The following is a 27,095-nucleotide window of genomic DNA, read 5'->3' as shown; positions in this document are numbered from 1 at the left end:
ACCAACACCTCGGGCTCCCATGTGGCTAGCAATCCCCAGGGCTTACCGTTCTGTCTACAGTCGGATTTATTGACTATTTCATTTCACATTATGCTCTATATATAAAAATAAAAAATGCAAACAAATAAAAGCTTTTATTTGCAGCACTCACAGGTTTTTAAGGCATCTGGGGCCTGGGAACAGCCCTCAGCAACATCATGTTCACTGCTACTCACAGCACCGCTGTCATAAGGGAACAGGAAGACAACATCAACAGCACAAACAAGACTCAAAAACAATATTCTATCTTAATTCAATCTTACACATCCTTAAAAATTATGGCTACCTACAATACGATATGCAAAGACCACAGATGTATTTCCAAGATCATTTTTACGTTTATATCGTTTTAGAAATTTTAAAAATAAGAAAAATCATTTATATTTTCACCATTGCTTTTTTAAAAATTTGGTAAAAGCAATTCCTTTTTACTTGCAAATACTGTAGAGAAGTAAACAGTTGATAATAATAATAAAAACCCAAATCCTCAGACTCCAAAGGAGGGTGTCTCAACTTAGGACTACACAGGTAGTCTCTCCAAAAATGGTTCTAGAACCTGATTTCTTGAAAAATTCTCTTCTCTACGCTAACTGTTCCCACATTTGTTTCTTTCTCATAAAGGTAGAAGGAGACTTGGGCAGCTGTTTAATCTCTTGTTGCACTCCTGAAAATTAGCCAATCACAGCCTGAAGCAAGGGCCTCCCTTGAAAGGTTCCATGTCTTCCAGAACCCATCAATTTTCTCCAAATTGCTCCTCTTGGTATTCATGATTATTTTGCTGTCAATTAGTACCTAGGCTCTAAGATATTGTTTGCCTGATTTTTTTCTGAGAATATAAAAATCCCGTATTTTCTCACCTTGCCAGCTGATTTGTCTGAATTTGATGCTGTAAAAATATACTATTTCTAAGTAATGTTCTTCCAACCATATCCATTCCTTTTCTCCAAACACTGTCTTTTCTTTACACCACATTCTTAATAAGGTTATTTACCACATCTTGCCATTATTCTGTGCTTTACTTCTACTCACAGGCATTCTGACTATCGGTTTCAGTAATCCTCTTTTTTTAAAAAGAACATTTAATACTTTTATGTCATTTGAGCATTTGATAGATACCTGAAGGCCATGATAGACACAGTAGATGGATATTTTAGCATTTATAAGAGAGACTATACAAAGAGTGGAAAGAACAACAAAGAATGCTTATTTCTCAATGTACCGCTCTGATGCCATCTCTTTGATAATGGAGCTCTGGGTAGAATGCCTGATTAAAATGCTCAGATAATCTCCAAACCTCATTTTGTTCAATACTTGCAATCACTAGCCCTTCAGTCATTTTTGTTTTTTCATAGTGAATAGAAAAGCAGAGCAATTTGGGCTTCGTCTCCTTTTTCTTTTCTTTACCTATTTTGTTGGAGAACAGCTAATGAAAGTGCCTTTTTGAATAAATCAGAGTTGCCTTATCCTCAAAGGAAAGTCTCAAACCCAGAAAAATTGAGTTACCTGTACTATTTATGGTAAAGACAAATAAAAATAATTTACAGACCTAAGAATTTGATTGACTTGCTCATAAAGCTAATAATTGTCATGATTAATTCAGAGACATCAGAAAATAATTTAATAAAATACTCTGGCTCAGGAAAATTCTATGTTACCTGATCAATGTTCTTGACCCTAGAAATTTGATGACAAACCCAATTTGATTACAAAACCAGTATCTTGCATGTTCCAAAGACAGAAAAGAAAACAATTCATTTACCCTTTTGTTAATCCCCATACCTCAATCCATGCTACCATTTTCCTAAATGCTCATTGATTATTGTTGAAGCTAAGGCAGAGGGAGCATTTCAAAGCCTTGGTCTTAAGGAAGAATAGCATCAAAAGAGGCTAAAATTATACAAAACACTGTAGATCAAGCAATGGAATATTTTCTGCTAATTTAGTAGTAGGCCAAAGTCAGGGAGTAGAACTTACTTATGAGGTGGGAAGGGATGGCATTACTTTTTCCTCTGCAATAGTGGTATACAGCTCTTTTCAAGCTAAAATAATCAAAACGATATTGAACTGGTTCTAGTCAGGGCATGAATAAATCAGCTCCAAGAATGGCTTCCTTCTCAAGCTTCTCCAACAGGGAAGGAAGATCTTTATTATAAGCTTTCATACTTCTGGGTTAGCATTCAGGGCTGCATCCAAACCAAACAGCAAATGATCTGGTTCAAGTCTAGTTTTTATGCATCACAGGAAGGAATATAAGAGGATCAATTTTTAGATTCATTCCATCCTCCATGTGTCCATGAGTTTGTCAAAATAGGGCCCCAGGGCCATCTGGAGGGCTGTTAAAATGGAATGTTTGCTTCTTTTTGTACCACTTTGGCTCCTGAACAGTTGAGAAGTCTCTAAAGCAAGGGGTGCTAACCTGTGGTACAAGGACAGAGTGAATCTGTGAATTTAAATGGGGAAAAATTCATCTTTATGTCCACTAACTCTTAATAGCAATTTAAACCAAACCACAGTAGTAGTGGTTAACTGTACTATGACTTGATCACCAAACAACCACAAATATGTATACATCACATTTCAGTTCTTGCACATATCTTGAGCTGTCATTTATTTCATTGCTACTTTTAAAGTATGGTAGTTAATCTCTACCAGTAGATCTGACTATGTACTGTGTTAATGAAGAAGTATATATTTTAACATATTACAATTTTTAAATATTTTGATAATCTACTAGACTATTACTTTCTTCTATGCTATGGACTGAACTGTGTCACCCTTAAATTCATATGTTGAAGCCTTAACTCCCAAAATGACTGCATTTGGAGAGAAGGCATATTGGAAGGTAATCAAGGTTAAATAACGTCATACGGGCGGGGTGCTAATAAGACAGAATTAGCATCCTTATAGAAAGAGACACCAGTGAGCTCAACCTCTCTCTCCATGTGTGCACAAAGAAGAGGTCATGTGAGCACACAGTGAGATGGCTACCACCCATAAGTCAAAAGAAGAGGCCTCAGAATGAAACCTAACTTGCTGGCACCTTGGACTTTCCAGTCTCCAGAACTGTGAGAAATAAATTTCTGTTGTTTAAGCCACCCAGTCTACGGTATCTTGTTATGGCATCCCAAGTAGATTAAGACACTCTGTAATCCTTGCGTCTTATTTTATGTATTTATAAAACACTATTCTGTGAAGTAGAATAGGCTTCATAAGACTACCAAAGAGCCCGACAACATTAAAACCACATATGAAACCCTAATCGAGAGCAAGAGCATCATGGCAGATTGTTACTCTTAGTATATACATCTGGTTTTTGAGTCACTCTGCTTTCCTTACAGACTTGCCTAATTCTGTTACTAATTATTCAGTGTAGCAGAATGAAATATTTTAAAATCATGGCTCTCCAGAACCCAGCTTTTTTTTTTTTTTTTTTAAAACAAGAATCAGGACTCAGAAACATACCTCTACCAGGGCCTTCTTTCATTTGGGTGGCTATTCTGGGCCAAGCTATATTGGGAACAATGAAGAATGATGAAACCCCTCAGTTCATAGAGTATCCAGTCTGCCAAGCAAAGTAGCTCTACAAGAAATAATTACAAAGCAGAATGATAAACACTTCAATACCTCTTCAACTTGAATTCACACTTTCCTATGCTGACCCTATAGTCCATATTTATAAGCGTATGCCTTGTACTTCCCCTTGCCTGTCTGTCCCCCACTCCCCCCAATGCTTCTGCAATTCCCTCTTCCTATGATACTTCTATATTTGTAGGATATTTGTAGGAAAGTTCTGCCCCTGCTTTAGAGTCTGGCCGTCAAGATCATACTCATATTTCAGATCCCAATTTGTATATGATAAAGGAGAACATGGTGTATGCATGGAAAAAAGGTTACTAGGACCTCATTTTTCTCCTTCAATGTTTTATCTTTCACGAATATCTCAATAATACCTACATAGTGATATTCCTTGCCAATCAGCTCACAGAGCATATACATATATATATATATATATATATATATTATTTTTTGGTATAACACATACTACTGAATGCATTCTGCCCTGTACAATTGCTTCCATTTGTGTAGATTTTTTCTTCTTCTCTGCTTGATGGTTGGCAACTTTAGGGCCAGATCTGTGACTTATTTATCCCAATATTTCTCCAGTACTAAGAACAGTACTTAACGTGCCACTTAGTAAAAATTTGAGTGATAAATAATTCAAAATTGCTGGAAAAAAATTGCAAGTCATATCACTGTAGGAAATTGTTTACAAATTGCCCATTTCTGAGCACTGCTGATCCGTCACTCAATTTTAAAGTGTGGCTAAAATCAGTCTCTGTCCTGATCCTTTCTGATAATCCTTGGGATTTAATTAGAATAAAAACTTCTTAACTGCTCTTGCTTATGCTCAGGGATCATGTTCCCATAAAGTAAAATATGTGATGAACATAAAGTTTCCTCATCCATGTGGTTTCAACTGTGTTGTTTTATATGTATCTGTTGCTTAAGAAGACCAGTTTACAGAGACATTTTACATTTTTAAATAGGAGATCCATTTTTATGCCACCTGAAAGATAATTTCAGCACTTTATGGCTCATTTGAGAAGAGGTTATTTATCATGTGGGGAGATATTAACAGAAGTGACTCTGAAGAGGAGTATCAGTTAGTATACGCTAGGTCATGCTACAGTAACAACTCCACATCTCAGTGGATTAACACAATAGTTTATTTCTTGCTCACACATGTAGTGATCCTTGGTGAAGGAGGCCTCCATTTCTAAATGTGCCTCTCTCATAACTGTGGCAGGGAAAGGGGACAAGAAAAATTGCTCACTGGGTCTTAAAGCTACCACCTGGAAAAAATAGTTAGCAGTTCTCACATGCCATTGGCCGATTAAGTTATGTGTTCATGGATAACTTCAACATTAGTGGGGAAGTGCAATATTACCATGTGCCTAAAAGAGGAAAACAAGGATATTTGTAAAAAAGCTCTAAAAATAATCCAGTTAGCTTATAGAGATTTTTAAAAACATTTTCTTGTTCTCTTATGTTACCTTGATGATTAAACCTAGAGACCAGACCAGGGCTGGTGTATATGGTGTATTACATATGAAAGTTAATCATAGAGGTGCTACACCAGACTTCCATTCTGGTCATGATTGAAAATGTATGTTCTTAAATTTTATTTGTGTCTGGAAATCTGTTCAAGACAAACATTAAGGAGAGCTTTAAGAAAAACAGGATGTGTCACATTATTAAGTATTGTTTTATTAAGATTATATTTAAAGATCAAAAGGCCTCATTATGCTGATGAAGCCAGATTGATGAAATAACGTTGTGCTATTTGGAGGAAAAACGCTCTTTTGTGTTCCCCTCGTGGTGGAACTTGTTGGTTGCCTATCCCAATAACCACTGGCCCTTCCCTCCTCCCTGACAAAACCCTCATTTTCTTTTGATGTGTATGTGGAGAAGGGCAGTTTCTCAGTCTTCCTTCCAGCTAGGGTTGGTCATCTGATTAAGATTGGATCAATGGGCTACAAGCAGAAGTGCTACGTGGTATTTCTAGGAAGCTTCCCTAACAGAAAAAGGGCACACTCTTATCCTTTCTGCTGCCTATAAAGTGGACTTGATTGCTGGAGTTCTGGATACTTCAGCTGATCCTTGAGAAAATGAATAAAGCCTTGCCTGTTACATGAACCGGAGCCTGGAGGTGTTACACAGAAAGCAGTCAGGACCCTAGAAGAAGGAGCCACAGTAATGCTTCTAATAAATCTGTTCAGAATGTCAGAAAAGCAAGCTCTTTGGTGAACTTGAGACTATTCTATCACAACTCAACATATGGATTTGGGGCTCAGTATTCAATCCATGTCAGTGCTGAAATGACATACCAAGGACCAGCCCTTTTCCTTGAGGAACTGTGTGGCTTTCGCCTTTGTCTCACCCCTGCCTTTGATCTGGGAGACAGTCTTTACAGAGGTGCACAGGAGTAAATCTGCGATCCTTTAAATTAACGGCTCTGAATTTTTCTTTGAGAGCTAATCTGCCGAAGCCTGACTACTCTATGTTCTCCCTGACCCAACATTCAATGTCACTGTATCTTTATGTTTCTTTTCTCACAGGAAGATTTGAGAGAAGAACTAAGACAGCACAGTATTATAAATACAAATGGAAGAGACTATATGAGAAATAACAATCAATAAAGTTTGAGACTGTGGTAGACACACTTCTTAAGTGATACTTCACGCTGAATTGGGAATTATTTTGCATGAGTATTTCCAAAGTTTCCTTCCTTTCCTAAATTAAATTACAAATGCTTTCATACGTGTTGACTCTATTTTGTTTTTGATTTGAAAGGCATAACTTAAAAAGATATCTTTACCTATAGTTTGAGATTCTATGGCTTCAATAATTCTGGAACTTTGGGTCTAACTAAAACCACTTCAGAACATTGTATGAAGAAAAATCATATTAAAATCTGGGTACAGAATTTCCATATTGTGTTCCAAATTATGAAGGTAGACTCAATATTTTTGCTCTTCATTAAACAGACCCACTTTGAGTTACTTCTGCTCACAGATACCTACAGCATTTCTTTGAGATTTGACTCTAGTTTAATTATGTGATACTATAAATTATTTGCAATTAATGTGAAGAAAATTGTTTCAAAGCCATTCAGGCAAAATCTGTGACCACAAAGCAACTTCTTGATCAAGAAGCAAGGGACTGGAAAAAAAAAAAAATCCAGGAGAACTGTTTACCGAAGTTTTTTTGGCAATACTAGCATTTCATACTACAAAGAAATTAACATAAATGCCTACAATATTCCATTCCTATGATATCTATAATGTTGCCTTATAGCTCAATGTATCAACACTGCCAAATCCTTGCCTCTTGGAATGTTTTTGCAGCTAAAAGGATGACACTGATGCTGTCAAGCATTACACAGAGACAATGGTATAAAATAAACTAACAACACAGTAGTAACGGTCAAGTGCACTTCTATAATAGAAACCTGCATTATTTTGTTTCTGCCTGACTTTCTTCAACCTTTATAACATTGTTTTATTCTACTTCACTTTAAATAGCTATTTTATAGTTTAAAACAGATGAGACATATGAGGCAATCTAACTTTAAAAAATTCTACTTCTCTATTGAGAAGTCAAAGTTCCTTTCTAAACTAAATACAGACTTCATAACATGGGTCAAATAAGCTTAAATACAGTCAATCCTCATTATCCACCAATCCCGTATTTGCAAATTCACCTCCTCACTAAAACTGATTTGTAACCCACAAATCAATACTTATGGCACTTTCACAATTGTTTGCAAGCATGTGCAGAATGGTGGAAAGTTCCAGTAGCTGGTCACACAAGTTCCCAGCTGAGGTCGAATAAGGTGACACTGGGCTTTTCTATTTCAGTTTTCCAGCATAGATAAGCAGAGGATGGAGACGGTAGGGGGTAGTACACAAGTACAGAAGTGCAAGCCGAGGGACTTCCCTGGCGGCACAGTGGTTAAGAATCCACATGACAATGCAGGGGACACGGGTTCAATCCCTGGTCCAGGAAGATCCCACATGCCGCGGAGCAACTAAGCCTGTGCGCTACAACTACTGAGACTGTGCTCTAGAGCCTGAGAGCCATGACTACTGAAGCCCATGAGCTAGAGCCCGTGCTCTGCAGCAAGAGAAGCCACTAAAATAAGAAAGCCTGTGCACCGCAATGAAGAGTAGCCCCCGCTCTCCGCAACTAAAGAAAAAGCCCGCGTGCAGCAATGAAGACCCAACACAGCCAAAAATAAAACAAATAAATAATAAATAAATTTAAAAAAAAAAAAAAAAAAAAGAAGCACAAGCCGCTCTAGCTCTGAGGTCAGGAGGACAGGGTTTAAAACCCTTCTATGGTACCTGTTAGTGGGACTGCCTCAGGCAAGTCATTTAACACTTCTGAACTTCATTTTCTCTGTGTAAAGTAAAAAAAAGTGGAATCTACCAGGATAGGCGGTTTTTAGGATTTACAATTATAATCTATGTGGTTATATATACTTCTCCTTGGAGTAATGGTGCAATATTCACTAACTGAGTGTTTATGGTAACTTTATGGAACATAACTACCATGAATAATGAGAATCCACTGCATTTAATAAAGTGCATATGTATTCAATTTTCATGCACATAAACTTAGAAATATATAAAGAGAATAACAGTGTGAATAATATAAATTATATATATAATATAATATAAATTAAATATTTCAAATAAATGAAAACTACTGTGTAATTATATAACAAGTTTACTTGAATGCTAATTTCTCAGAAATTTGCCTCAGATAATTATGAGCATAAAATATATAGACATTTACCCATCGTTCATGTGGTCAACAAATTCTCCAACTTCAGTTAATTGGGATGGCAAAGAGATAAATGTTGAGGATTCCACAAAAATGACACTAAAATAAATGAAAAAAGGATTATTTTGAATTCTACTGTAACAAATTTCAGATGACCACAAAACATTCTTCTTTTAAATTATTTTCCATCATTCGTAAACTATAATTAGAATCAGAATAAATTACAATTCAAAAAGTCCATGTGCTCTCATTCTGCAACTCAAAACGTAGGCTAGAAAGAAAAGATCTGGAATGGAAATAGGTAAAAAATGCTATTTTTATATGGAAAGTCAACACTGAATTCTCATAACAAGGAAATTTAGAGCAAAAATGACCACCCAAATTATATTCCAGAAAGAAAGAGGAAATTACACACTGGTCTTAATACACTGTCAGAGCTATACACATTTAATAATTTCTAATCCTATTTCCAGAAAAGAGAAACGTTTCTTTCAGGAGTGGACATGAGATGTGGGTACCTAGTTAAATCAGTGCATTAATAATTATGCCATCATCTGGAATCACACAGAAATTCCATCCTTCCTATATAATAATGCTCATTCCTTCAAGAAACAGTTTTGGAGACTCCATTATGTGTTAGGTGTGGGACTAGGTACTGCAAAGTACAAACATGAATATGTTATCCTCTCAGCCCCCCACAATGTAGAGAAATGACACTCTAGAGGCAGGTGAAAGATATCATGAAGAGTCATTTCAGGAATGCCTAATCCCTCCTGCAGAGTTGAACAGAATCTGTATAATATTGTTAAGAACAGATTTATCCAAACTTGATTTGTTAAAGGAAACCTTTTTTATTATGTAACAGTTATTAATATCTCACAATACTAGCTTTACAATGAAAAACAGATCAGTAATAAAATTAATCAAATGTTTTAGTCTTAAAACACACACACATTCACAAACACACATATATGAACTAAACTGCAACACATTTATATATCCTAACATTTGAATGTTGACATCAGTTTTTGTCCTTTTGTTTTAACTTGATATTTCTGGTGCCTTCATATAAGGGTTGTAAGGAATTTTATAAATATTAAATAATAAAAAGTTTTAAAGAGACAAAATTAACTGTAATAAAATGTAAACTATGAACAATGCAAGCTATGTATCAAACTAGCAGATTTGCTTATATCACTGTAAAGTTACAGTTAAGCAAATGTAGGAATAATTCCTCTCCAGAGAGCAATTTAAACGTAAAGTCATACACTAAATTCTCATTTAAATATCATAAAATTTTGAGGCAAAAAACATAATGTTTCTTTTTATTTCTATAAATCCATGGTGAATCATTGGGCAATTTATTTTGGTGATAATTTGTTCTGGCTAAAAAACAATCACAAGGATAATATTACTTGACACACAAATAAAAAACTAAACCAATATAATAAATATTACATTTTTCATATACTATACATGTACCATTTTGAGATAAAATAGCATTCTGTATGCTTCTGTTTGACAAATCCCTACTTAATTACAATGAACATGCTTTCCTCAAAATAGACATATTAATTGTAAAATGAAATATAAACTGTCATTAAAATGGAAAAAGATCTTGTTTCATTACTGCAGTTTCTAAATCAGTGGTTCTCATACTTCAATGTGCATTATTATTATCTGGAGTGCTTGTTCAAAATGCAGATTCCCAAGCTTCTATTTGCATGAATTCTGACTTAGTCTGGCATGGATTCCATTTAAAACAAGCTCTCCAGGTGTTTTTAAAATAGCCTGTCTATGGATTAAACTCTGAGTAATCTTGACTTAGACCAGCACTGCTCTAACATTAATGTACAAACAAATACTCTGGAGATGTTGTTAAATGCAGATTCTAACTCAATTGGATTGGAGTGGGCCTGAGAGTCTGTTTTTCTAGTAAGCCCCCAGGTGATGTTGATTTTGCTGACTCAAGGATGACATTTTGAGAAGCACGAGTCTAATCTAAAACAAAAAAAAAACCACATATTTTAAATAATAAAGCCAGGCCACCAGAAAAAGAAAAGCAGGGAATGGTTTAGAACGACCATATATTCACTACTGTATAAAAGCAACAAAAACACTGGAAAAATTTGTCCAAATTAACTTTTTCAGAATTCTAGTTCACTAAAGAAAGGCTTGCAGCAATCTAAGTAGTGTTTATTCAAGAAAAGCTGCCAAACCTTGGCAAGAACAGTAGAATTTGTGGCCTTGTAACTTTTATGCTGTAACTCTCCCTCCTCCTTTCCATAGCTCTATAGTAGCCTTGAAAACTAACAGCCTTGCAACCAAGGTAGTTTTAAAAAATGCTCAGGCTTGCAGCCACAGGAGGGAACAGACTGAGACTGGAGCTCTTCAAAAAAGTCCCATGCCTGATCATTGTTCCTGTGTAACCCGTCTCACAGTTCTCTAGAAGAGCTCAATATGCAAGGTGTTGTCTTTAATCAAACTGACTCAAAGGAAAACACCTATCCCCAAGATGTTAGTTGAAAACAATCAGTAGCAATTATGCCTGAGGCCGCAACAGCAACTGGATCAAATAAGAGCCTGACAAAACATAAAAGGAAGATCTGGGGACAAGATGCCCATAGGCAGAGTCGCCATAGCTTAGTAGAGACCCAATATATGTCAAAGACCTTCAACCCCACTTATGGAGACAATTAATAAAGGATATCAATAAAGAGATATTATACAAAAGAACTACATTTATAGCCTATTTGTTATATAGGAATTATATATAATTCCTATATATAGGGATATATATATATATATATATATATCCCTATATATAGGAATTAAGTCCAGAATTATAAATTCTGGACTTAAAAAGTACAATACCTGAAATAAAAAAGCACTAGAAGGACTCAACTGCAGGTTTGAGGTGGCAAAAGGACCAGTACACTTGAAGATAGGTCAAGTAAAATGATTAATTCTAAAGAATGTAAAGAGAAAAGAATGAAGAAAAATTAACAGAGCCTCAGAGAACTGTGGGAAACCTTCAAACAGACAAACATAAGCCTAATCAGAATCCTGAAAAGAGAAAAAGAGGCAGACAGAAAATGTGAAGAAATAAATGATGAAAACTTCCCAAATTTGATGAAAAATATTAATTTACACATCTAAGAAGTACAAAACATTCTATGCAAGATAAACCCAAGGTGATCCATAGCTAGACAATAAGAGTCAAGTCATTGAAAGGCCAAGACACAGTAAGAAGCAGAACAAAATTGACTCAACACCTATGTTGCTCCTCAGTAAGATTAACAATAGAATTCCCATTTAAACCCTAAAGAACAGAATGCAATGGGATGATGTATACAGTATGCTGAAAGAAGACTATCATAAGGAATAATATATACAGCAAAACTATCCTTCAAAAATTAGGGAAAAATTAAGATATTACCAAACAAACAAAAAAATGAAAGAATTCATTGCTAACAGACCCACCCTACAAGAAATACTAGCAGAATTTCCTCAGGCTAAAGTAAAAGAACACTAGAAGTTAACTCTAAACCACATGATGAAATAAAAAGCATAGGTAAAGGTAACTACATAGGTAAATACATAAAACAAATAGGCTATAAATGTACTTTATTTGCAATCCTTTTTGTTCTCCTTTCTGATTTAAAATAAAACAGTGTGAGACAATAAATGTAAAACTGTTTTATGGGCTTATAGCTTATAAAGATGTAATGGGTATAACAATAATAGCACTAACAAGAGGCTAGGAAAAGGAGATACACTGAAGCAAAGTTTCTGAATTATATTGAAATTAAATTGGTATCAATCTGAGCTAGATTATTTTAAATTAGGGTGCTAATTATAATCTTCAGGATAACTACTGAGAAAAAAACTAAGAAAACATACAGTAAAAGAAACAAAAATTTTAAAAGGCACATTAAAAGTAAATATTTAAAACAAAATCAAGCAGTAATAAAGAAACAGATGAACAAAGACACAGGACTTATAGAAAACAAGTATCAAAATGGCAGACATAAACCCTACTGTATCAGAGATTACATTAATTATAAAGGGATTAACACTCTAATCAAAAGGCAGAGATTGACAAAATGGAAAAAATAGCTTAGAAAAAGTCAAACATTGGTTCAAAGACACAGACTGGGAACAAAAGAATTAAAAAACAAACAAACAAACAAAAAATACAATGCAAACAGTAAAAAAAAAAAAGAGAACTGGAGTGGCTATACTAATAACAGACAAAATAGAACTTAAAGCAAACATTGTTCCAGCACGGCATGACAGCATGAGAGCTCCACGGACTACTTACCAGGGAAATAAGTTAAAACATAAAAATCAACTATATAAACTCTCTGGAAATGATCTTGAGGGCATATAGCAAAAAAAAAAAACCAAAAAACAAAAAAACCCACACCTCTTCAGTAATATTTACTAAATTCAGTAAGAAAAGATGTAGTCTGTGGCATTTGAACCAAGACCACTCTCTTCCTCCTCCTTCCTCACCCAATTAAGACATTAACACAAGAACTATCTTTCTGAGAGATGTGTGACATCAACATTTCTCATCCTGCCCTAAGTACATGTTGCTGAGGCTAAGTTCTGGGCAAATGCAGCTGAGAGGAGCCAAGGGGCTCCCTTCTTCTGCCCAGCACCAAATCATGGACCACAGGCTCTACATGGATGTGAAATCGCCATTGCCCTACCTTATAAAGTGGTGGATCTATGCTGGGAGAAGCAAGCCAGGAAGACCTGAAGCTACTGTCCCCCATCCCACCTAGCACTCAGCTCCTAATGTGGGACTGATTCTCCAAGAAAAGTGTACCACTGTCCCCACTTCCACCAAGAGAGTCGTGGCTCAGAGATTTTGCCAAGAGGGAGAAGCTGACCTTAAAGCATATAGTTCTTAATCTCTTCACAAAGGAACTGATTCCATTTTCAAAAACGTGAAGATCAAGGGTGCTCTTAAAAATAGTGCAGTTGGAGCTTCCCTGGTGGCGCAGTGGTTAAGAAACCACCTGCCAATGCAGGCGACACGGGTTCGAGCCCTGGTCCGGGAAGATCCCACATGCCGCGGAGCAACTAAGCCCGTGCGCCACAACTACTGAGCCTGCGCTCTAGAACCCATGCTCCACAACAAGAGAAGACACCGCAATGAGAAGCCCATGCACCGCAATGAAGAGTAGCCCCTGCTCGTCACAACTAGAGAAAGCCTGCGTGCAGCAATGAAGACCCAACACAGCCAAAAAAAAAAAAAATAGTGCAGTTGTAGTGAAAGGCAATTGGGAGAATCCCTGCTAGTTTGTTGGAGAAACCTGGGGCAAGAGACCACTGGGAGGAGCCCTCCTGGGGACAGAATAAATCTCAAACACTGACCTAACAAATTATTATTTCAGAGGAGCTGGATTTGATTGAATTGGCTTGAGGAGCAATTTATGCCTTCCATAGAATTGGAATTAGGGGAATTTAATAGCTAGGTGTGGACAGAGACACAGATAGTCAAAGAAAGCCCTGCCAAAACCACTGTTAACCCAGAGTGACTGTGGGCATACCCAAGGCTGTAGTATCCCCTAGAAGCAACATTAGAAGGTTCACACTATGTATGTGGGTTTTTTTTGGGGGGGGGGGATGGGGAGTAGACATCACTAAAATAAGCCAGCTACTCAGTAAACAAACAACATTAACAATCCTGTGGGAAGTGGGACCAGAACTCAATATATTTTCAAAAACGTCCAGTTTCCAACATAACAATTATGAAACAAGCAAAGAAACAATAAAAGAGGCATGCAAGAAAAACTGCCTGTTAGAGTGATCAGCTACCATATTTAACAGAACACAAATTCAAAATAGCCATTGCAAATGTCTTCAAAAACGAAGGAAACTATGACTAAAGAAGTAAAGGAAGGCATGATGACAATGTAACATCAAATAGAGAATATCAAAACAGAATGAAATTAATAAAGAGCCAAATGGAAATTGTGGATTTGGAAACAACAAAACAGATATAAAAAAATCACTAGAGGGGCTCAAGAGATTTGAATTGGCAGGAAAAAAAGAATTAACAAACTTCAAGGTTGATAGAGATTATGCAGTCTGAAAACAGAGAAAAACAAAGAAAAATAAACAGTCACATATATATGGTACACACTTAAATGGACCAACACATGTTTAATGAAATTAACAGAGAGGAGAAAGAGAAAGGAAAAGAAAAACCATTTAAAAAATGAGATGGGTGAACATAGCTGTAAGTGTCACACTCCCCAATTTCAAACAATACAAAGCTAGAGTAATTAAAACAGTATGGTATTTGCATAAAGACAGACACATATATCAATGGAAAAGAATAGAGAGCCCAGAAATAAATCCACACTTATATGGTCAATTATTTACAACAAAGGAGCCAAGAATATACAATGGGGTACTGACAGTCTCTTCAGTAAGTGGTTCTGGGAAAACTGGTCAGCCACATGCAAAAGAATGAAACTAGATCACTATTTTACACCATACACAAAAATTAACTCAAAATAGATTAAAGACTTGAACATAAGACCTAAAACCATAAAACTCCTAGAAGAAAACACAGGCTAATGTAAACTCCTTGATATAGGTCTTAGTGATATTTTGAATCTGACACCAAAAGGAAAAGCAACAAAAGCAAAAATAAACAAATGGGACTACATCAAACTAAAATAAAGCTTCTGCACAGTAAAGGAAATCATCAACAAAATATAAAGGCAACCTAATGAACTGGAGAAAATATTTGCAAATCAAATATCTGATAAGGGGCTAATATCCAAAATATAAAAAACCCATATATCTAAATCGCAAAAATCCAAACAATCTGATTAAAAAATGGGCAGAAGATCTGAATACACATTTTTCTAAACAAGGCATACAGATGGCCAACTGGCACATGAAAAAATCCTTAACATCATTAATCATGAGGGAAATGCAAACCAAAACCACAATGAGATATATCTTATACCTGTTAAAATGGCTATTATCAAAAAGACAAGAAATAGTAAGTGTTGGTGAGGTTGTGGAGAAAAAGGAACCTTTCTGCACTGTTGGTGGGAACGTAAATGGGTGCAGCCACTATGGAAAATAGTTTGGAGGATCCTCAAACAATTAAAACTAGAACTAGCATATGATCCAGCAATTCCACTTCTAGGTATTTATCTAAAGAAAACAAAACCACTGACTCTAAAAGATACATGCACCTCCATGTTCACTACAGCATTATTTACAATTGTTAAGATATGGAAACAACCTAAGTGTCCATTGACAGATGAATGGATAAAGAAATTGTGGTGTATATATACAATGCAATATTACTCAGCCATAACAAACAATGAAATATTGCCATTTGCAAAACCATGATGGATCTCAAGGTCATTAAGTAAAATAAGTCAGACAGAAGAAGACAATACAATATAATCTCTCTTATATGTAGAATCTTGAAAAAAACAGGCTCATAGCTATGGAGATCAGACTGGTGGATGCCAGAGTTGGGGGATGGGGTGGGTGGGATAAATGGGTGAAGGGGGTCAAAAGGTAAAAAGAAGAAAAATAAAGGGAAAAAATTAAACATTTATTTTACTTTTCTTATATGAACTGTACCACTGGATAATCAAAGAGATGAGAAGATGTTCTCTTTGTAAAAATATTCCAACTAATACATTTCATAAATGATAGAAATGGAATATCATCATTTTGTAACCACCCATGAAAAATGGAGGTACCCACTGAGTATCAATGGCTACTAACATTCCAAAAAGAGACAAGATATTATATGCTTCCTAAAGAAAGAATATGTCATTTCCTTTAATCTTGCCAAAGCAACTGAACCTGAGTCTAATCATTCCTCTGTATACAGCTGTGAATTTACAAAATATACAACTGAAAAAAGAACATGTGAACCTATACCATAAACATGAAATCAGCAAAATCCAGACATGGGAAACTGCAGCTCAATTAGCTCATGTTCTTCAACTGATGATTGTAAGGAAAAGAAAGAAATGGAGGAGGAACCTGTAAATCATTTAAAAGGCACATGATTTTTTTTTAAACAGCAAGAGGAAACTCCAGTGCCCAGAAATTCACACTTGTGTGTGTCACTTCCTTGATTACCATCAAAGTCAAGATAGCAGTTTATTCAAGAAAGAAAGAGGAGGTTTGGGGATGGTTGACAAAGTCCTATTTCTTGACTCAAATACAAGAGTGTTTACCTTATAATAGTTTATTAAATGATACATTTGTTTTTCTGTGAAAGAGAGGAAGGAAAGAAAGGAGGGAGGAAAGGAGGGAAGGAAGGAAGGAAGGAAGGAAGGAAGGAAGGAAGGAAGGAAGGAAGGCGGATGTGAGGTGGGTGAGAGCAAAGCTGGATTGGGCTACGGAAATCATTCCAAAAGGTAACATGAATCTATAAGAACAATTAAAGAAAAACAAAAATGATAAATAAGAAGACTAATATAATGAAGGCTATAAATATGTACTTTCTGTTATGAATTGAACTGTGCCTCTCCCCTCCCCCCCCCCGCAAACTTCATATGTTGAAGCCTTAACCCCTAGTACCTCACAATGTGACTATAGTTGGAGATAGGGCCTTTAAAGGTGATTAAGTTAAAATGAGTCCATTAGGGTGGGCCCTAATTCATCCTGACTGGTGTTCTTATAAGAGGAAACGTGGACATACAAGGAGACACCAGGCATGCACACATAGAGAGAAAAGACCACGTGAAGACACAGAAAGAAGGTGGCCATCTGTGAGCCAAAGAGAGAGGCCTCAGAAGAAACCTAATCTGCCAGTACCTTGATCTTGGACTTCTAGCCTCCAGAACTGTGAGAAATAAATTTCTGTTGTTTAAGCCACCCAGTCTTACGGTATTTTGTGCTGGCAGCCCTAGCAAATTGATATACTGTCCTTTTTTCTCCCAGTTTTCTTAAAATCATAAAAAATATACAAAAGAAATAAAAAGAAATATTCATAAATATTATGTAATATTACTGATTATTGTAACATTATTGATATAATACATATGACCAAAAGAAACACAAAATAGGGGGAAGGGAATAGAGCTATATAAGAGTAACACTTTGTGAATCTCAGTGGAATTAAGTTACTATTTACATGAGGTATCTAAAATAGTCAAACTCATAAAGCAGAGACTAGAGTGGTGGTTGCTAGGGGCTGGGAAGAGGATGAAATGGGAGTTGTTGTATAAAGTTTCAGTTATGCAAGATGAATAAGTACTACAGATGTGCTATGCAACATAGTGCCTATAAATAACAATATGGTATTGTGCACTAAAACATTTGTTAAGAGGGCAATTCTCATGTTAAGAATTCTTACCACAAAAAAGGAAAGAAAAAAAAGAGAAAAGGAACACAAGGAAACTTTTGGAAGTGATGGATATGTTTATTGCCTTAATTGTCGTGACAGTATCATGGTACATGCATATGTCCAAGCTCATCAAATTGTACACTTTAAATGTATAGTTTTTTTGCATATCAACTATACCTCAAAATAAGATGTTTTTTTTAATTTTTTTATTTATTTATTTTTTTTGTTTTGTTTTTAAAAAAGATAAACAATAGAAAATATCAAGGAAACTAGAAGAAGGGTCTTTCAAAAGATCAATAAAATTAACAAATCTTTACCTAGATTGATCAAGAATAAAGGAGAGAAAAATCAAAGTAAGGGATGGAAGAAGGGCCATCACTACTGCCTTTTCAGGGGGAAAAAAAAAGGATTATAAGGGAATACTGTGAAAACTTCCATGCCAACAACTTAGATAATTTGGAGGAAATGTATAAATTCCTACAATGGCACAAACTACCAAACTGATTCAAGAAGAAAAGGAAAATCTGAGTATGCCATAACAAGAGATGAAATTAGTAATAAAATAAAGTTTCCACAAAGCAAAGCTCAGACCCAGATGGCTTCAATTGTGAATTCTACCAAACATTAAAAGAATTAATACCAATCCTTCACAAACTCTCCCCAAAAATAGAATGGAAAGGACCATTTCCCAAATCTTTCTCTGAGGATAGTACTGATGATACAAAAAGCAGATAAAGACATCACAAGAAAATTACACTAGCAAATCCTTTGGTTATAAATGCGAAATTTTCAACAAAATACTAGTAAACCAAATCTTACAACACATAAAAAAGAATTATACAGCATGAAATAGTTGCATCCTGCTAAAGAGGAATTTGAGAACTACTGATCTGGTACACAGAGGTGTGGGAACTAATCCTGTTTCTGTTAAATCTAGACTGGACAGGGGATTAAGAAGTGCAAACTACCATGTATAAAATAAATAAGCTACAAGGATATATTGTACAGCAAAGAGAATAGAACCAATATTTTATAATAACTATAAATGGAGCATTACCTTTAAAAATTGTGAATCACTGTACTGTATACCAGAATATATAATATTGTATATCAACCACAGCTCAATAAAAATTTTTTTTAAAATCTAGACTGGGTCACCTTATTTGTTAAAAAGAATATTAAATTTTGACAAAGTAGAATCAAATCTGATCACTGTGCTGCATATAAATTTTTGGAAAATATATGAAATTTAAAATTTTACTTTAAAGTACATTTAATATGAGATTATTAATAATAAGCAAATCCTGATCATTTTTGTAAGTGTAATATGAAAAACTAGGTCACTTAATGTTATATTGTTTATACCATTAAAATAGTCTCTATATGAATTATTTGGCTTTAAATTTCCTTTCTTATTCATTCTCTTTTATTATATTTTATCTTTAAAAGTAATATATGTTTACAGTAAAATATTGATTTTACAAATTTTGTGATTGGCCTTAAATTTTTGAGTTCATATGCCCATTGCCTAAGTTTGAGGGCCACATTCAAATAAGAGAGGAAGGAGTCAAAAGTCCCCAATTAACAATCTTGTCCTCTATCAAACCATGCACTCCTCACAAGAAGTAACAATTTTAATTCAATCTGAGATAAACCATAAAATAACAATAAAATATTATAATTTTTTGAGAAACATACAATTATAATATTCTACCAATTCCAGGAACTTTGAGATTTACTTTCAGTTCAACCACTAGAATAAGTCTAAACATGTTCGATCCTGATTTCCTCTGAAGAACTGCAGTCATTTGGTTCATTTAAGGGCATATTTTAATACTGGATTAATGCCACATATTCTGGTATTTTTTATTCCTTACATTCTGATATAACACTTTAATAAAATTAGGGTAAAAAAAATTCTCCCTCACTGAACATGGGAACCATAAATTCACCAGTAACTGTTTTAAAAAAAGAATTTTTGTTTTGTCAACAATAAATGATATTGTTAATAAGGAATTACCAAAAGCCTAGACATATAGTGATTTAAAAACTGGAAATTATCAACTACTAAAATAATAAGCATACATACAACTTCTAGTCTCAACACAAGTATTGCTGTAAGGATCTGATTTTTAAAGCTGGTGGAAACAGAGTTCATAATTTAAGCGATACGTAAGGTAAATTTATATGTAAATTTATAGAAAGATATTTTTCTACTTGCGACCTTAAATAATACTTAAGCAATTTATTGTCTTTTAATTTCAAATATATGCTGTTGTTATTGTTCTTGCTAAATCTCAAGATGCACAAATGCACGTTTAATGTGCAGTTTTAATTAATCATGATGCTTTAGGTAGAAATAAATTTTCCGCTTGAATCAACATTTCACTTTTGGAAATTAACAGATAGGATAAAATTAGAAGCTAAAAAGTCTATTAATTATAAATTTTGAAAAATGAAAGAACTGTAAATCTCAATAAACAGAAAGCTTATAGACAAAATTCATAAATTTGATATGATCAGCCTTAGCTTTGTAGAGATCAAATAGCATTTCAAGGAAAACTGATTTACCTTCATTATTTGTTCTATTTTATCTGCTGATGCTTATAAATTTATAGCAATGTAAATATATAAAATTTCTCCTCAAAACAGTTCATGTTGAAGAAAATTACATACTTCTCTTAAGATTCAATATGGCTAATTGCAATGAATTTATGTCAAAACAATAACTTACCTGAAATCCCCAGCAGGGTGGAAGGGATTTTTAACATTCACAGTGATTTCTTTCCATTTATAACACGGAGATTTGCATTTTATAGTTGCCTAAGGTAAAAAAAATAAATAAAACATACAATATGATAATAACAAAAAATAATATCCTCAATTATAAAAAACAAACTTAAAGTACCTAAAAAACTGTCCATTTAAATACCATAGTGATATTAATTTATATAAACATTATACTGTTAAAATCTGGGTGGGAAAAAATAAAAATAGATTATACCTCATCACTGATCCATAGTACTATGCTAACAAATGAATGATCTGTCACAATAGTGTCTCCCAAATTGATTTCCTTAAAATTCATTTTGTTAATGACTGAGTATGATTTTACATTTGCAAATTAATCAATCTTATATATACCTAATACATATGACATAAGGAAGGGGCAGGTGTGTATGTGTGTGTGTGCATGTGCACACTGGTGTGTGAGTGCAAGAACATCTGTGTTGGAATGTGTGTGACTGTGGCACGCCTGTGTTTATAATGTGGCGGCTACACTGACATATTTTAACTATAATAAAAGCACAAATATATAAAACTAAAACTCAAATTACCCAAAAGACTTCCATGAAAGAAAAGATTCTAGGAATTCCACATTTTTAGACTAATCATATTCTTACCTTATTTCTCCATTATTATCCAAACTATTTCCTGGTGTCTAAGACCATGAGTAGCCAGATGGAGAAGTAAAGAGAGAACACACAAGCTCCAAGTGTCAGCTTTTCTGCCCCAGAGCCATAATAATGACACGCTAACACCATCCGTGTCTCTTAGACACATGTGGCAAAGCGATGTTTTGTTTCAGAGAATTTGTGTGAGAGGGTTGGGAAGTGTAAGAGTTCATTATTCAGGAGGAAATCAGAAGATCACAATACACATCTCAGCGACAATCAAATGCCTGCTCCCTGTCCTGGGTGTCCTTATTGAATAAGCCATTCTGTCCAGGTGAGCATCTTAATGCTCTCCTCACACAAGTGGCCTTTACTAGAGTCATTCTCTTTTCTTCCCACTCAAGCCACTGCACACCTACGATTCTTTGTAATCCATATGGAAATCTGGCAACATAAATTTACTTCTTTACCATACATCCACGGTAGAAAATAATATTTAGACAAACTAATGGCTACACAAAGTCAATCAAAGCAATATCACAACCATTTTACAGAGGTTTAAAAATCCTTCTCTCCCATCCTTTGAGATACTAACACTTAGAACTCTGCCTGGAACATCATCAACTCTCACTAAATGCCAGTAATAGTAATCCTTCTAATGGATTTGCTCCATAGGACATTCAAGATAAATTGATGAGTGTTCCTATCAGAAAAGAGAAACATTTTCTATGCTGTGTAAACCACCAAACCTTAATTCAAACAAAAACAGACATAGGCCCGGGGACTGCTTTAACTTAAATCACAAGTCTCCATGGCAGAAGGGCATGTAAATTGCTACGTGTATAGTGAATGACTCCTTGATAAAAAGCACAGATATAATCCTAAAAAGCTGAACTTAAAATAGCACTCAATACAAGTCCTTTCAAAATGCAGATGGTCAACAGGCACATGAAAACAAGCTCCACCTTGCTAATCATCAGGGAAATGCAAATCAAAACCACAATGAGATACCACCTCACACCTGTCAGAATGGCCATCATCAAAAAGAACACAAATAACAAATGTTGGTGAGGATGTAAAGAAAGGGGAACCCTTGTATACTGTTGGTGGGAATGTAAGTTGGTGCAGCCACTGTGGAAAACAGTATGGAGGTTTCTCAAAAAAACTAAAAATAGAACTACCATGTGATGCAGCAATTCCACTCCTGGGTACATATCTGAAGAAAATGAAGACACTAATTTGAAAAGATACATGCACCCCAATGTTCATAGCAGCATTATTTACAATTGCCAAGATATGGAAGCAACCTAAGTGTCCAGCATATATATATATATATATATATATATGTATATATATATATATACACACACACACACATGCAATGGAATACTACTCAGCCATAGAAAAGAATGAAATTTTGCCATCTGCAGCAACATGGATGGACTTGGAAGGCATTATGTTAAGTGAAATAAGTCAGACAGAGAAAGACAAATACTGTATGATATCACTTATAGGTGGAATCTAAAAAATATAGCAAACTAGTCAAGATAACACAAAAAGAAACAGACTCACAGATACAGAGAACAAACTAATGGTTACTAGAGGTGGGGGGGAGTGGAAGGTACAAACTATTGGGTGTAAGATAGGCTCAAGGACGTATTGTGCAACACGGCAAATATATAGCCAATATTTTGCAATAACTATAAATGGAAAGTAACCTTTAAAAATTGTATAAAACAGTTAAAAAAACAAAATTAAAAAAATACAAGTCCTTTCAACTTCTATTATAAAATTGAGACTCATTTCCAAAGAAAGAGTATCAAAGTAAAAATATCAGAGATACAGAAGCCAAAAACTGTGCAAATGTAAGTAAGTACACATCTGTGTCTGTATACACACATGATCTCAAAGAACAAGAGCTGCCAGGAGATGAAACTTAGGAGAACAGCTGTGCTTGGGATACTCCATGGGCTGAGAAAAGCAGAAACATATAAAATAGGTAACATTTACTTACGATGGCTTTAAAATTGAGGACTTCACCCTTGAGGGCAAAAGTCATCGTAGTACCTCCTGTTCCATTCTTAGGTTTTGAAATTAGTAGCAGTGAAGCTTCAGCAGGATGGAGGAAGCGACTGGTAAATTTCAGAGTGACAGTAATTTGTTTTCTATTTAACAATAGATAAAAACGAAAATATTGTAGTGAAAAAAGACAACAAGCATCTATTCAGTGCATGTGCCTAGTAACCACACCCTGCAAAATACTCACTTCTACAATAAAATTAAAGATTGTTGCAGATCTTAGAAAGCCTACAATCTAGTTATTGCTGTCAGTCAAAACATCTTGATCCAGTATGTAAAACCTAAAGCTAACTTCCAAATGTATGTATAATCTACTGAATACTGGATTTTCTAAGAGCTAGCCACAGGAAATCATATATGTATTTTTGTGTGAATTTCATAGGACATTCTGTGCTACTGTTTAGGCACATTCTTAGTTATATCACTGACTTTTGATTACATGGAGGAAAAAATGAGAAAGACAAAGAATTCAAAAAATACTTTAAACTGTGGTTGAAAATAAAATTCAAACCTCAAATCAAAATAATGGTATATAAGTAGCATGACTTTTATTTGAAAGATAGACTTAATTAAAAGAAAGAATAAAGAAAACATGTCCATCTCATTTAATCTTCAACTTTCTAGTCTAGACCATAGTAAAATGGTTAAAGAATCGATGGATTCGGAAATTTTACTTCCCAGTTTCTAGGGGAATGAGTCAACCATGGCACCCCGGCAGCCCTGCATAACAACACAGGCCACACACATGCAAGGCTTAACTGCAGTGGATATAAGTCTTGGCAGAAAGCTCAGTGATCCTCCCATAACATAAGAGCACGGAGCTTCAGGAAGCACTGCTACAAGAACATTTTTCACTTGCCTCCCTATCTTCCCTGAGAGGCTGTCACCAGACAGTTTCTCACTGCCTCCTAGATTCTGATGAGGTCTGAGGCTTGCTGCCTATCCTCCTACAGGGTAGAGTTACAGGCTAGAAACTGCTTAGTTGCAGCATGAAATTGACTGTCAGCAACAGGTGTCCTACCATGCATGATGCAGTCATCTGGTCCCTGTTGCTTTGGTGTCGCTCTGCATAAGGGACATGGAGATCTGGTCCCTTTGGTAACTCTTGCTTTCACTGTTTATATAAGTAATGAGGTCTCTGAATAAAAAATGGGCTCAATGTTTCTTTAATGGCTGAGTCTTTCTGCCTTGCCTTGCTGCCACAGCTGTGGGTGGTAAACCATGGGGACCTTTTACCTTTGCTTTTTCGCTGGCTTTTAGCACAGTTAGCATTATACATCATATCACAGTTATTCTTTGTACAAACTATCACCTATCACCTTCCCTTAGGATAGACACAGTTGGGAATGGAGATGGGAATAGATTCTCTCGGCATTATACTTTGGCTTAACTTCCCCAGAACCTTTGAGGAATCTCTGTTAAATGGGTGAGTTTAGGGAGCAGCATAGAGTAAAATGAATGGAGGACTTTCAAAATCAATTGAAATATTCTCAAAATTGTTTCTTAGGGAAAATTACAACTCACAACCAGCAGGAATGGGGATGATTTTATTCAGATATAATATCACTAATCTCCTCAACCTCTGCAAAGGACACTTTCTTGGCTATTACGAAAAGTTCATGGGCTTAAATTTAATTGAAAACAAAGAATATTTGACCTTGAGATCTTTTTTTGGGTGTATAGGCTCAAACTCTGTGTTAGGATACCTGTGAGTGACTTAGGATTTTTCTAGATATTCTAAAATTCATTACTAGAGAAAGCCATTCATTCAATTAATATTTATAATTTATAATGTTCCAGACATTGTTTTAGGTTTTGGAGATATAGTAATTAGAAAAAAAAATACACTATTCCTGATCTCCTGGATCTTTCATTTTATAGGATATGGCAGACGTTAATTATGTCATCATAAAATAAATGTGAAAATTACAAATTATGTATGTGCCATGAAGTGATAGAAGGGCACATAATGGAGAGTGTGATATACTCTGAAGGATTAGAGGAAGTGATATGTTAGGTAGGATATGGGGGACGAGAATGAGTTAGGTAGAATTTGTAGGGGATGAAAGAAGGCATCCAAGGCCTCTAAAATGAGGAATTATGATGTGTTTGAAGAAATTACCAAAGGCCAGTGGTGCTGAAGCTTAGAGAGCAAGGGTGTTAGTGATGCAAGATGTAGCTAAGAGCCAGCCATGAAAGGCCACATGGGCCATGTTGAGATATTCAGTCTATATCTTAATGGTGATGAAAAGCTATTGGAATATTTTAAGCAGAAGAGTAACATGACCAAATTTACATCAAAAAAAATTATTGCCATTCTAATATAAAGAATGGATTGCAGAGAAGCCTTTTAAGAATCTATTGTAGTAGCCCAGTTTAAAGATGACAGTACATTAAATTAGCACAGAAGAGGTAGATAAGGGGAAAGATGTCAAATTTAAGATATATTGGGTAAAATCAATAGGATGAGGTAATGGATGGGCTCTCCATGGAAGGTGATGAAAAATGGAGTTCAAGAATGACCATAAGCTAAATAACATGCACTTAGTAAATAAATTTATGGAACTATACTTAAGTTTTATGAAACATTTTAAAATAGAGCATCCTTTTTATGAAGCCAACAGCTGGTTTTAGGACCATCAAGATTTGAGCTTCTCCTGAGTACAGATATTCCTTTTATAAATTTTGTAGTCATATTTAAGCATGGAAATGACTAGGATTCCTTCCTGAGCGTGTTAGAAATTTCAGAATCAAGTGGGTTGTCCTTTTCAGGTAAGTGTCTTATGTCTCCAGATGCGTATCATAATTATGGACTTTATCTTAATTTTCTTATCTTTTATTTTCTTTTTGTTCCAATTGCCTCCCCCTCATTTAAAAAAAAGTCTCCTTGATATTACACGTACCTCATACACTACTTCAACATGGCTTTTGGAAGGGATGGAAAATAAATATATTACACATCAATGTCAGTGCCCAGATGGCTCAATGAGAATAATGAGGAAAAAAAGAAACAGAATGGTTTTCTAAAAGTATACTTTCACTTTTATGACAGTCATTCTATGATTAGAGCTAAATTTAGTCATCAAGTTAGATGCAGAAATGTTTGTTTATATGCTGGTATAGCTGTTAATCTTTTCTATATAAATGGTATCTCAGGGAATTTAAATCCAAAACTGGCAGAAAGAGCCATTATTAATCATGATTCAGACAGAATCTAAGACAGGATATGGTGCACATAGATAATTATATAATATCTGATAATGATAAACCTACAGACATTTTAAAGCAAATAAAATATTTTCTGAACCCTATGTGTAAAAACCAAAGTCTTTTAAATTATTTAGTCTAAAAAGATATTTTTATATCACTGAGACCAAGATAAACAAACATACCGACTGATCTCAAAGAAAATAAAAATAATACAGGTCATAGATGAGAACGTAAAAGTCAGAATATAAAAATCAGAGATGCTTATTAAGATATTATAACTCCAGTTTAAGAACAGGATGCTATGAAATAGAGATACTCAATGCAAAAGAAAGTATTCTTACAAATATATATAGGAGATCACCTATCTATTTATCTATCTATCTATCTATCTATCTATCTCCTAAAGGAAACAGTTGGAAAAGAAGGCTTGTTCATAAAGAGAGAAAAAAGCAATGAGCTGCAAAATATGAGTGATAAGATAGGATATACAGAGGATCCAATTAACAGGTAGCATCCAACAACTAAAGGTTGGAAAATGAGAACAATGAAAATGGAGGGGAGAGAATGATGAAAGAAATTATTTAAGAGAATTTTCCAGAGCTTATGAAAAACAAGTTCATAATTAAAGGACTCACTGTGCACCCAGATAGTGAATTTAAAAAGTCCCT

The 27,095-nt window shown here is 34.9% G+C and overlaps 1 protein-coding gene across 1 annotated transcript in view; it reads right to left on the bottom strand.

The window, feature by feature from the left end:
* CFAP47 (cilia and flagella associated protein 47) overlaps nt 1-27,095 on the bottom strand; it is a 486,133-nt gene that overhangs the window by 229,370 nt on the left and 229,668 nt on the right. Inside the window, 4 exon segments of the mRNA XM_061178124.1 lie at nt 152-222; nt 8,401-8,487; nt 20,478-20,566; nt 23,153-23,303. Of these exon segments, the coding sequence (XP_061034107.1) occupies nt 152-222; nt 8,401-8,487; nt 20,478-20,566; nt 23,153-23,303 (398 nt within the window).

Source organism: Eubalaena glacialis, chromosome X (genome assembly GCF_028564815.1).
Source record: "Eubalaena glacialis isolate mEubGla1 chromosome X, mEubGla1.1.hap2.+ XY, whole genome shotgun sequence".
Lineage (NCBI taxonomy): Eukaryota > Metazoa > Chordata > Mammalia > Artiodactyla > Balaenidae > Eubalaena > Eubalaena glacialis.
This window is presented reverse-complemented; position numbering and strand designations above follow the sequence as displayed.